Below are 12,838 nucleotides of genomic sequence, written 5' to 3'. Positions count from 1 at the left end.
GTGTGATACATGTTGGGTAAAATTCTGGTGTTATTGTGCTGCTCTTGTGTTTACCACTAATTAGGTTCGTAGTGCTTTAGATTTTACTTGAGCTTTCTGTGTACCAGTTACAGTACAAAATATGTATATGTACGTGAGGGTGAGCCCACGCCCCTGATACTGTTGAACTGAGGGCAAAGGGCAGTTTAAGTCACCGCTCCACGACTCATTTGCTCTCTTTGTTTTGAGGGAGGTGCGGTTGGGCAGGAACGGTGTGCAGGAAATCAAGCGACACCCTTTCTTCAAGAACGACCAGTGGACCTTCAACACCATCAGAGACAGTTAGTGTTGTTACAAATCAACAAGGGTTTAAAGGTTTCCAAACCGCTCGCTGAGCCTTGGTTTGACTAAGCCGCCTCACAATACAAGCTAAATTGATTTATATACACATTGCTAGTTTTGCTTACTCAGCTCTTCCAGTATTTTACATTTTCCCTTTTCCTTAGTTTCTGTCTTTGTGTGTGTCTCCTCAGCTGTTGCCCCTGTGATTCCGGAGTTGAGTAGTGACATCGATACCAGTAACTTTGATGAGATTGAAGAAGACAAAGGCGATGTAGAAACATTCCCCAAACCAAAGGCCTTTGTTGGAAATCAGTTACCTTTTGTTGGCTTCACTTATTTCAAAGAAGACCAGTAAGTCCTCAGCTTTTTGTAGCTGTACACACAGATTAATTTTAGATGTGTTCCAACTCTTGGTTTTGACCGTGCGTTTATTTCCTTCTTCAGGTTGCTAAATGCTTCTAACAATTCCCAAATGACCCATGACAATTCAAAAGGAGAGGTGGGTGCTGTCACTTTCGCACATAGTAACTGCCCATTGGGCCTTGATTAGCTGCAGTAACGCGCTTTCTTGGCCTCTAAGGGAATAAGACAGGCATCAGTTTACACAGTTACACTGAGAGGCATTAAAGATTATGATGGAAATGACCCAGGAGAGGATTTCTTCTCCTGATCCCATGATTTATTGGGACTTTGGTAGAATTCCTGTGTTCTTAGCTGCAGAGAAAGACTTGAGCCGTCTTGAGGCAAAGTCACTGAGCTAAAAGCTAATCTGGGGAACTCATTGATTTGAGTCATGTACCACTAATACATCAGAATCAGACGGTCTACTTTTTTCTCCCAGGTTGACAGTCACTGTCTTTGTTTTTAATGTGACGTTTGTGGAATTTATTATTTAGCTTGGCAAGTAAGACAGTATTTTTGGCACAAGTTCATCTGCTTCCAACAAGTTTATTTCTTTTTATCTGGGTCATTCAAAAACTTTATCAAGTAATATTTATAGAGTATGAGCCAAAAAGTAATAATGTGTGGGGCCAATTTATATAGATTTTTTTTTCTCTCCCCACAAATCTGTTTATTGGATTTTCTGCAACAAAAACACATGCCAAAAACATTCCCTTACAAATTGTGCTGTTATGTGAAATGAAACATGAAAAAGATATAAAATAGAAAATATGTCATTGATCCATAAGTAATGAGAGGGGGAATACAACATTTCACCCAGACATCTAGCTAATAAGAATACAAATGTTATGAATACCACTGTGTATTCTAGATGCAGCAGAGGGGGGGGGGGGTGCAATCATAAACTGATTTGAAAATTTCTAGCCAGGTATACAAAGAAAGGCATGGCCAAAACATATAAATGTTAGCACCAGAGGCTCAGTCACATCTATCACACGTCAGGTAAACATCATTATGCATCTTACAAGGCCTGATTTCAAAGGCTTGGCAGAAACAGATGGGGATTAAACCTTTTTCACACTGACATCCCTTAATTGCTCTGTGCTGTCTGCCATTTTGAGGGTTAATCATTTTATGTATCGTCCAAAAACCTCTCACCTTCTGATAAAGTCTGAAAGATCCTAATCCTTCTAATGCAAGAATGAGAAACCCAGAGAATCATCATCTGGTTTCTCACTCGAATCCTCAGTTGTACAAACTGTCTTTCAGCTCATTGTTTTGTATGATGGTGTAGGATGGTGCAGCTGGCACCGATCAGGTGGCAGGCAACAGTAGCCACTATCTGCAGAGTTACTTCCCCGAGTAGTTGGTATAGACCAAAGAAAGGTTCAATAGAGTGAATATTTGATCTGCATAAGTCAGACGCCCAGAAAAGCAACTTAATTTAAACTTATGTGTAAAGAGTTTACTGCACAACTTAACAGGTAACATGCAGCTTAATAATTAAAACCTTTTCAGATGCCTCCCAGTAGTCAAATATCTGTTAATTTACATGTGATGATCATACTTGTGATTCACTCGCTCTTTGTAAGTGTATAATTCACAAAATGTTCCTCTGTTGCATAATCAGCTACATTGCATAACACACTTGTGCGTCACAGGAAAGATGGATGAAAGGAAATGCAGTAAAGGTTTTAACTCAAGCATCTGATGAATCCTATAAGTCACCAGAATGTGTGGGATTGATAAATATGTTGTTGTTTTTTTTTTTTTTTTTTTTTTCCTTTTCCAGTCAGCAGCATTGCAGAAGAAACTTTGCCAACTAGAGGTGCAGCTGAATAATGAGAAGCAGGTCAAAGATGATCTGGAGCACAAATACAGGTACAGTAGATGCTTCTCTAATAACACTCTCAGGCTCAGTGTTACTGGTTGTTAAAAGTCTTATGGATGTCCTGTGCTCTTTCTGCAGAGCTGCCAATAGTCGTCTTGACAAACTCTGTAAAGAACTTGAGGAAGAGGTAGGGTGATCATTTTAAAAACCACTGTGGTACAGGATTGCTGGAATATATTTGGCTTTGTGTCACTTTTAATATTTGCTTGTGCAACAGCCCATTGTCTCCTCTAGGAACATTTAAATCTCAAACCATTTTTAGAGTCTTTTCTTAAAGCTGTATTTAAGTCAGAATAATGAGCTCACACTTGACCATATTTCAGTTGAATACCAATGTGTCATATCTACTGAGATGCAGGTGCAGCCCTTGCAGAATCTTACCACTCACATTACGTCTATATCACATATCGTCTGTTGGGATTTGTGTAAAACTAAGGAGATTCTCAGGACCGATCCATCAATAAGTTATGGCATGACACACTGAGTGTTAAATGGCTGATTTCAGGTTGGGGGAAGAAAGAATCTGGAGTCCAGTTTGAGGCAGCTGGAGAGAGAGAAGGCCCTGCTGCAGCACAAGAGCCTGGAGAGCCACCGCAAGGCCGAGAGCGAGGCCGACAGAAAACGTTGCCTGGAGAACGAAGGTTAAATCAAACTACTAGAAAACTCTTTACCTCATCAGTAGTTCTTAATTCCGTTACAGAGTATCACATTGACACAATGTGAAATATTGCTTTTACATACAGCAAGACATGGAAATATACCGTTCAAAAAGTTGGTGGCCCGATTTTTGGGGTTTTTGGTATCAGAAGTAATACATTTTATATTTGGCACCAAAGGATTATAGTGGATTTTGAAGGCAATTCATGCACCTTAATGCATGCACCTTTGATTTCTTCTTGGGAAAATTAATAAACTTAATAATTTGCTTTTAAGTAATAATAAAAAAAAAAAAAAAAAAAAAAGAGAGAGAGAAAGATAACGTGGATAACACTGCCATCAGCTGGTCAAAGACACTTGTGAAACAGAGGACGAGAGTGTAAAAGGGTTATGCTACAATACAGTAATCATTCAGTGATCTGAAGTAACAGTTGACAAATGTTGATGTTACTATTGTATGTACTAGTATTCAAGAAACATCTCCAGGATGCACTGGAACAAATCATAAATATTGTGACCTGAGGTCATAATGTGTTTCAGGCCTCACAACATACACCTTTGCCCAGGTCACCCAGCCAGGGTTAGGGTACTAAAATGCCCCAAAACCATTAATTATTGACTATGGTATTGAGTTTGCACTAAAAGTAGAGTAAAAGTAGTAATCACTTTGTTTACTCCTCTCTACTGTGGAGTTGAAACAATTTACATAAGAACCTTTTGCATGCTTTAACGTCACTTTAATTTAAACATAGGCCTCTGTTCTTCTTCTGTGTCCTGCAGTCAACAGTCTACGAGACCAGCTGGATGACATGAAGAGGAGAAACCAGAACTCACACATTTCAAATGAGAAGAACATTCACCTCCAGAAGCAGGTTAGGTTTGATTTTTTTCAGTGGGAGTGAATATGAGAAATTTTACTCAGTTTTTAATGTAGGGTACAGCAGGTTGTTACAGCCTGATTCCACTTCTCAAAATATATAAGCTGTCTCTGATCAGGGCCCAATAAAATGTTCTTATATATTTCACTGAGCAATTTGTGTATTTAATAAACTTAATTTGAAATCAAGAATGTACATTACCAACAACAAAAAAAAAAGTGTAAAAAGGGCTGAATAACAAATTCACTTTCATTTCTGCTGGTCTCCATCAGCTGGAAGAAGCCAACACCCTGCTGCGGGCTGAGTCTGAGGCAGCAACAAGGCTCCGCAAAGCCCAGACAGAGAGCAGCAAGCAGCTGCAGCAGCTGGAGGCCAATGTACGCGAGCTGCAGGACAAATGCTGCCTGCTTGAGCGCAGCAAGCTGAGTCTGGAGAAGGAATGCATCAGCCTGCAGGCAGCTCTGGAGACAGAGAGGAGGGAGCACAGCCAGGGTTCAGAGACCATCAGCGACCTGATGGGTAGGTGCCACACAGTACACGGTACCTGGAAAGCCTTCAAATATATGCTTTATTTATGTATTGCATTTTTCACACATCCGGAGACAACAAACTGAATACAGAAGAAATCAAGCGACACCTAATTGTAAATGTGTGTGTGACCGAGACAAGCCATTTGGTAATGAATATTTAGAGCAGGTGCTTGGCTGCAGGCATAGACAGAAATTTTAGGTACTTCTACACATGAAGTGCTGTTTTGAAAATTTGTTGATATACTTGCCTACATTTGTATTAAATAGAAAATTATATTAAACTTGTATAAAATTCTGCTTGGCTTACAGCTCTCAGCAGAGTTATATCAGGGCAGTTAAGTGTCCAAAACCAATACACCATACAAACACTGAAGACACCAAAGAGGCTTTCCGGGCCTTAAGAGTTTGCACTGTCATTCTGAATCCTTTCAGCAAACACTCACTGTGTTATATGTTTGAGAGAGGTTGATTTCAATTTATTTGTAAAAGCCACAAAATAGGCCAGAACAGATATAAACAATGTAAATTAAGTGATATTTACAGAGATGAGGCTTAACCCCCCTTTGTCACACAGGTTGAACAAATCTTATCATATAAAGTGAGTATACAAGTTCTTGAGACAATGGCTGGCTGCTGCACTGTAGCTGGTCAGTGTACAACAGTAGCCGTTTGCTGTTGTACTCCCAGCATGCATTTATGTAACTGTCTAAAGGAATGTGTTTACATCAAGGCTAATAATTCACCCATAATCTGATGAAAGCAGCATTCAGGCCATTTAAACTGTCGTATAAAAGCTATTATCTGATTGTGGAAAGTAAGCTGAAGCCACATGCAGCTCGTTCTCTGACTCTGTCGGCTTTGTCAAACTGCTGCAGTTTAATCTGAAATGAACATCGGCCCGGATAATGGAGAAAAATCATTCATTTGAACCATGTAAATATACACACTCAAAACATTGACTTTAGCTGATTATTTAGTGTAATTGGGGGATTGTAACTTTGTATACAAACAACTCATTGTTGCACATGGAATCACTGACAATAAGTCAAATAAGATGAATAACTGTCCACTGAGGCTTTAATTGATGAGATTGCCTGTTAGCATGTAGTTCCTGCAATGTGCGGTAGATGCACAATGTGTTCTCTGTTACTGAAACGTGCCACTTTTGTTGATATATCTTGCAGGGCGGATCTCTGGTCTTGAGGACGAGGTTCGTCAGCAGAGACAGGCTCTGTCCAAAGCGGAGGCCGAAAAGAGGCAGCTTCAGGAGAAACATACAGATCTAGAGAAGGTAGGCTCAAAGCAGTCAGTCAGAATATCAGACATTATTTCTAAACCTGTGTGAGCAAACTCTCTTTCCTGGTTTGCAAATGTATTTGGGTTTTGTTTTGTTTTTTTTTTTCCCTGAAAGCAAATAAAGTTAACTATATTTCAATATTAAAAACATCCTGTCACCAACTCATTAACTTGAGATCAGGGTGTCTAGTCATAAAAATACTATTTGCATTTCTATAACTGTCTGTTTAGATGAATGACGATAATATAACATTAGTACCATTTTGTATATACCCTGTCTGAAGATTTCTTTTCCCCAATCGGGTTATTTAGTATCAGTTAAAAACATTTACATCTTTTTAGCATTTTGTCATGTTTGTTGTGCGTTTTTATGATGCATTTTAATGCAAGGCATCATTACAACACATTTTATGGTCTACAAAATGATAAAATTTTTTTTGGATGGGACTATAAAATTTGCAGCAAATTGCATATGCCATTGCAAAATAATGTCTTTCTTCAGGTTTTTATCTTGGAAGTTCTTCATTAATCACTTGTGATGATTTTTGATGTTCAACTATTCAACCCCATTAACAATACATATAAGGAATTAAGCATATATTGAAATCAATCAGTTTGTTTTATCTTTTCAATGTGATATCTTGTATATCTCAGCTTCTGAAGTCAGTGCATGATTGAACACTGCATTTTTGTCGTGGTGTGTGTGTTTTTTTTTTTTTTTTTTTTTGTGGCTGCAGCCAGCTAGATTTTGCTGCTGTTGATCCATTGTGTTTATCACAACACCTCCACCATCGTTCCATTTCCACACAGGAAAAGAGCAACAAAGAAATCGATCTGACCTACCAGCTGAAAGTGCTACAGCAGGAGCTGGAGCAGGAGGAAAGCTCTCACAAGGCCACCAGGGCACTGCTGGCTGACAAGAGCAAGATCAAAGTAACTATAGAGGGCGCCAAGTCAGAGTCCATGAAGGGTGAGAGCACCAAGGTTTTGTTTCCAGGATCTCACCCAGTTGTTTATTCCAACAGCCTCAGCTTGCACCACATTGCACTTTGTATCCTGTCAAGGAGACAGAAACTCACTGAAATGATCCACAACTTCACTGCACTGAAACATTTAATCTGTGCAGCATTTTCTGGAGAGGAAAGTTGCATATGTTAATGTATTTATGTCATGCCATGTTATCCGTTGTTGATCTTGACTGTACCTGCTGTTATAGCAGCCTTGAATGGACAGTGAAGGCTGATGTTAAAGAACCAAATATCTTTATTCTTTTTCATTTTATTTGCATTAACTATTGTATCAGGGGAAAAATGCTGGTTTCAGCTCTGCTTTATCATCAAGAAGAAAAACTGTTCTGTTTGAGCTGTTTCAAAAGATTTCCAGCATATCTGTGTTCCAGCTGTTCTGTCAGTCTAAAATGAAGCTCAGTGGTTCCTTCACATGTTTTGTCTTCACATGCAGAGATGGAGCAGAAGCTGGCAGAGGAGCGAGCAGCCAAACTGCGTCTGGAGAATAGAATACTGGAACTGGAAAAACACAGCAGCATGATGGACTGTGACTACAAGCAGGCCTTACAGAAGCTGGAGGAACTGCGCAGGCATAAAGACCGCCTGACTGAGGAGGTAAGTGTTCATACTGCTGCTGACGACCAGTGAAGTATGTGCTTAAATATTAAATACCACCCAGAGAAACAAATCCTACTGGTCAATTCTGAGCTAGAGAGGTCAGTCATTCGCTAGTGGTTTGTACAAAAACAAGAAGTGCAGACATGATGAAGGTGATGATGATGCAAATTCAACAATATAAATTCTATAATATATCTCTATATTTTGTCTATGCCTTTAGGTGAAGAACCTGACACTTAAGATTGAGCAGGAGACCCAGAAACGTATCTTGACTCAGAATGACCTGAAGGCCCAGAACCAGCAGCTCAACACTCTGAGAACCTCAGAGAAACACCTCAAACAGGAAACAAACCACCTGCTGGACATTAAACACAGCTTGGAGAAACAGAACCAAGAGCTACGCAAGTCGGTTCACAATTCATTTTTCTCTTTCCTTAGGTTCCTATGGTCTGCTTGAGTCTCCATGTTTTGCCCAAAATGATGATAATTGATGATGCTATGCTTTTGTTTATATTTGCAGAGAAAGACAGGACACAGATGGGCAAATGAAGGAATTGCAGGACCAGTTAGAAGCAGAGCAGTATTTCTCCGTGAGTCTGTGTTCTGTTCTGTTTTTACAAATTCGGACTTAAAATGAGTTGGACTGGAATGTGTCACCAAACAACAGTGATAAAAGAAAAACGTACATGATAAAATGAAGTGATGAAGACGGATCAAGAATGTTTATTACTCTGACAGTTGTATTAATTTGACTCGTCTGTACACACCACATATTCACCATCAATATGAAACCTTTGTGCTGCATCATGAATTGTATTCATGTATCACCTCTGAGCAGGAGCTGTATTTGACTTGTATGCTTTGATTTCTAGACTTTGTATAAGACCCAGGTTCGTGAACTGAAGGAGGAGTGTGAGGAGAGGAACAAACTCACCAAAGATGTGCAACAGTCTCTGCAGGAGCTGCAAGAGGAGAGGTACTCACTCTGTTTGAAAACAGGATCTATTCTTTTCAATGCGCTTCAAACACCAGAGGCAAAATGCAGTAGCTATTTTTCTAAAACGAAATTGAAATTCTAAAGTAGGATCCAACTTATGTATGAAACATTTATATACTGTGTTGGCGATTAGTAATTGCTCAGTGTTTTTCTTCTTTAATCTCTATTAGGGACTCGTTGGCGGCTCAGCTTGAGCTCACTCTGACAAAGGCTGACTCAGAGCAGCTGGCGCGCTCCATTGCTGAGGAGCAGTACTCAGACCTTGAGAAGGAGAAGATAATGAAGGAGCTGGAACTGAAGGAGATGATGGCCCGCCATCGTCAAGAGCTTGCAGAGAAGGACATCACCATTAGTTCGGTGGGTTGCATCAACTGCCTCTCATGGAAGGTGTCGAATGCAGCACGTGATAATTCCTTTTAAAGCCTTATTAAAAGCTTTATCATGTGGAAGCAGAAACAAATTTTATTGCTCAGTTTCAACAACAGGTGGCAGTGCCTGAGAGTTTAACCAGGGCTCATGATTCGTTTTCTTTTTGTATGCAGCTGGAGGAGGCGAACCGCACCCTGACCAGTGATGTAGCCAACCTCGCCAATGAGAAGGAAGAGCTGAACAACAAACTGAGGGAGGCCGTGGAAGGTGATTTAACTGTATTTTAACTTCAAATGTAACCACTTCCTGGTGTTTGGGTTCCCCTCATATTTTATTTTTATTTTTTCAGAGTCAGATAAGTCAAAGGACTGCGAGCAGCAGATCAACCTGATGAAGCAAGGGTATGAGAAGCAGCTGCAGTCTGAAAGGACGCTGAAAACTCAGGTGAACTTAAGCAAAGGGAGAAGAAAAACAAAACTGATCAGACATTCCTTGTGGTTCAGTGGTACATACACCCAGAGAAAAACCTTAGAGGTTTATTTAAATTAAACTGAATCATTTTTTGTTTGGAGTCTTTCTGTGTGGAGTACCTGCATCATGGCCTGAAGTTCTCTCTGAAACTTATGTCCATTGACAGGCTGTCAATAAGCTGGCAGAGATCTTGAACAGGAAGGAGATGCGTGGTGGAGGCAGTCGCCGTGGTAATGACACTGACATGAAGCGGAAGGAAAAGGAGAACAGAAAGCTTCAGTTGGAGCTGAGATCAGAGAAAGAAAAACTCAACAGCACCATCATCAAATATCAGAGAGAGATCAATGAAATGCAGGCGGTAAGACACCTCATCCAAACTAAGGTTCCTCTTTCACTGTGAGTTGACACCAATGTTGTGATGATTGTCATGTGTAGTCTTTCAGAGGGCTATTTTGGATAGTTTTGAGGATATCTCACACAAGCTCTTTCCTTAACAAGGATCAGTTTCTCTCAGCTGGACCAGCATCCTCTGTCCTCACCGGTATATGTGATTGGACCTTATTTCTGTTTTAAATTTTTGCAGCAACTGGCAGATGAGAGCCAGATGCGTATTGAAATGCAGATGGCCCTGGACAGCAAGGACAGTGATATCGAACAGCTGCGGAATCTTATGCAGTCGCTCAGTGTTCAATCAATGGACTCTGCCAGTATGAGCAGCGGTCCAGAGTTTGAGACTGATGATGCATACACAGGTACAAACTTGATCCCTGGGAAGTGCCTCCCAAAATCCTTCTCAATCCATAAACTCTTACCTAACTTCACACGAATGTCCTACAGGTTGACGTAAAACTTTACTGCAGCCTGTTGTATTTTGACATTTGGAGTTTGTAAGTGCAAATACTGCAGGAAGTCATTTACCCTGTTGCATAATCAAATTTGCTTAATGTAAATAAACAGAGCAAAATAGACATGAGTAAGAGTTGGTGTCAGGCAATATCAATAATGGTTTGTAAATGCAAACAGCATCAATGAACATGAACAAATATCCAGTGATGTAAATGTCACAGCCATTAATGTAGGAAAACATCACTCATCTAAAGAGAAAGTGACATGATGCTTATCTTTGTCTTCTCTCTCTGTTCTCCCACTTAGAAATGAGGCTCGAGGGTTGGCTCTCTCTCCCTGTGAGAAACAACACCAAGAAGTTTGGGTGGGTGAAAAAGGTATGAGTGAGGAATGAAAAGGCTTTGATGGTTCACAGCAACAATGCTTGTCCTTGATGAACATGTTTAATTGCCATATCTCTTTTTTTTGTTGTAGTATGTGGTGGTGAGCAGCAAGAAGATTCTGTTCTACAACAGCGAGCAGGACAGAGAGCAGTCCATCCCATACATGGTGCTCGATATAGAGTGAGTACAGCACCTCGGCCATCAGCTGCAGTTCATCGGCCTTTTATTTCCTGTGGGGGAGTTAGCTGTTATGTTAAAATGAAGCAGTTCACGTTCGTAAAATTAATGTGTTTTGATAAGGAGATGTAAAAAATTTTCATCACACAGCAAACTCTTCCATGTGAGGCCTGTCACTCAAACAGACGTGTACCGTGCTGACGCCAAAGAGATTCCAAGGATATTCCAGGTTAGTTTTGGGTTTTTACACTGCAATAAGAAAACACAGGGACACATGCCAGATGGATGGTGATGGGTCCCTGTTTTAATTCTTGACAGTCCTTTTCTTGCATGCCATTTCTCTCCTATATGTCAAATTTCTCAGTCTTTAGACTGTCCTATCAATAATGATAGTACACAAATGACACAAAAATAAAGAAAACAAAAATCACCAACTGATAACTTGAATTCTGTTTATGATAACTGTTTACACTTGACCATCTGGATCATGGAGGTGATGTTTCCATGTCAAATCTAAGCTTAATATCTGAATAACTGTGTAGCACTCAAGAAAACCAGGCCAATAAATCAGATGACCTGTTTGCCTGGATTAGAGACCCTGGATTTGAAAGGATGCTGTCAAATCAAATTATAGGTTCAGAACTCATCATTCTGAATGATCTGTGACAACTTTCCCTTACCATCGACCAACAAAGGCTTAATCTTTAATCACAAAATAAATCTACTGTACTTGGTTTCATTAAACCTATGGTCTTCAATTTTGAAATTATATCAATCATCACAGTGCAATTATTTGTGTTAGGAAGGTATTGTAAAATGAGTTTGATGGTTGACTGAACTTCCGCCCTCTATTCAGATTCTTTATGCCAATGAGGGTGAGAGCAAAAAAGAGCCTGAATTTGCTGTGGAGCCGCTGCCCATTGGAGAGAAGTCCAGTTACATCTGCCACAAGGGCCACGAGTTCATCCCTACGCTCTACCACTTTCCAACCAACTGTGAGGCCTGCACTAAACCGCTGTGGAACATGTTCAAGCCGCCACCCGCTCTGGAGTGCCGGCGCTGCCATATCAAGTGCCACAAAGACCACATGGACAAGAAGGAGGAAATTATTGCTCCCTGCAAAGGTTGGCTGCTCCTGTACACAGTTTTACCAACAGAGTAAATCGCAGCAAATTTCAAGGAGTGTTGGTACCTAATACTAAGGGTAACTAATACTGATTACATTTTCTCTTTCACCAACAGTAAACTATGACGTGTCTACGGCCAAGAACTTGCTGCTGCTGGCTGTGTCCCAGGAGGAACAGCAGAAGTGGGTGAGCAGACTTGTCAAGAAGATTCCGAAGAAGCCTCCACCACCAGAGCACTTTGCACGCTCCTCACCACGCACCTCCATGAAGGTTCAGCCCAGCCAGTCCATGAGAAGGCCCAGTCGACAGCTTCCCACCAGCAAGAGCAGGTAGAATTACAGCCAGCGGAGCCAGACAAAGCAATTTTAGCTTTCAAGACAGGCTCTTAAAAAAAGTTTGTTTACATATCGGGTTAACTAAAATCATGTGTAGTGTGTATTAGTTAAACTGGACACACTATATATGTATAGTGTTAGTGATCGGTATTGCATGTGCTTGCTGTGAGAGGCCTGACAGTTGTAATGTTCCCCTAGATTAAAGATCTGGCATTGACTCTTAGAGTGTTGGCCTTCACACTTGAATTCCTCTGGATGTCTTTGGAGAGTTATATCCCCTGCTCAGTGTTGACTCTCAGGCTGCTCCTCCATGACTAGTTAATCTTATTCTTCCTGGATCATATGGCACATTAATCGTCCATTAATTTCAATATTGGCTGCAGTTGGCCTTTGGATTTTTCCCTCCAATGTTTAACTGTCTTAATAGTGAACCCATAATACAAGCCCATCTATGGTGCATCCAGTGACCAAAAGGGTCAAAAGTTCCCAAAAGTTATCTTCATGTAGGAGAGTAATAGCAGAGAATAATAATA

The 12,838-nt window shown here is 40.4% G+C and overlaps 1 protein-coding gene across 1 annotated transcript in view; it reads left to right on the top strand.

The window, feature by feature from the left end:
* rock2a (rho-associated, coiled-coil containing protein kinase 2a) overlaps positions 1-12,838 on the top strand; it is a 32,005-nt gene that overhangs the window by 16,582 nt on the left and 2,585 nt on the right. The window contains exons 8-31 of the mRNA XM_029493328.1: positions 229-320; positions 513-672; positions 766-820; positions 2,516-2,604; positions 2,693-2,741; positions 3,120-3,255; positions 4,052-4,143; positions 4,422-4,668; positions 5,864-5,970; positions 6,786-6,945; positions 7,437-7,597; positions 7,821-8,005; positions 8,121-8,190; positions 8,473-8,576; positions 8,768-8,954; positions 9,140-9,233; positions 9,316-9,410; positions 9,604-9,795; positions 10,021-10,189; positions 10,590-10,660; positions 10,758-10,846; positions 10,994-11,072; positions 11,700-11,967; positions 12,086-12,299. Of these exons, the coding sequence (XP_029349188.1) occupies positions 229-320; positions 513-672; positions 766-820; positions 2,516-2,604; positions 2,693-2,741; positions 3,120-3,255; positions 4,052-4,143; positions 4,422-4,668; positions 5,864-5,970; positions 6,786-6,945; positions 7,437-7,597; positions 7,821-8,005; positions 8,121-8,190; positions 8,473-8,576; positions 8,768-8,954; positions 9,140-9,233; positions 9,316-9,410; positions 9,604-9,795; positions 10,021-10,189; positions 10,590-10,660; positions 10,758-10,846; positions 10,994-11,072; positions 11,700-11,967; positions 12,086-12,299 (3,165 nt within the window). The remainder of the gene's footprint in view (positions 1-228; positions 321-512; positions 673-765; positions 821-2,515; positions 2,605-2,692; positions 2,742-3,119; positions 3,256-4,051; positions 4,144-4,421; positions 4,669-5,863; positions 5,971-6,785; positions 6,946-7,436; positions 7,598-7,820; positions 8,006-8,120; positions 8,191-8,472; positions 8,577-8,767; positions 8,955-9,139; positions 9,234-9,315; positions 9,411-9,603; positions 9,796-10,020; positions 10,190-10,589; positions 10,661-10,757; positions 10,847-10,993; positions 11,073-11,699; positions 11,968-12,085; positions 12,300-12,838) is intronic.

This window comes from Echeneis naucrates, chromosome 22 (genome assembly GCF_900963305.1).
Source record: "Echeneis naucrates chromosome 22, fEcheNa1.1, whole genome shotgun sequence".
In the NCBI taxonomy this organism is placed as follows: Eukaryota; Metazoa; Chordata; class Actinopteri; order Carangiformes; family Echeneidae; genus Echeneis; species Echeneis naucrates.
The sequence above is the reverse complement of the archived record's forward strand: the minus strand, read 5'-3'. Positions and strand labels throughout refer to the sequence as shown.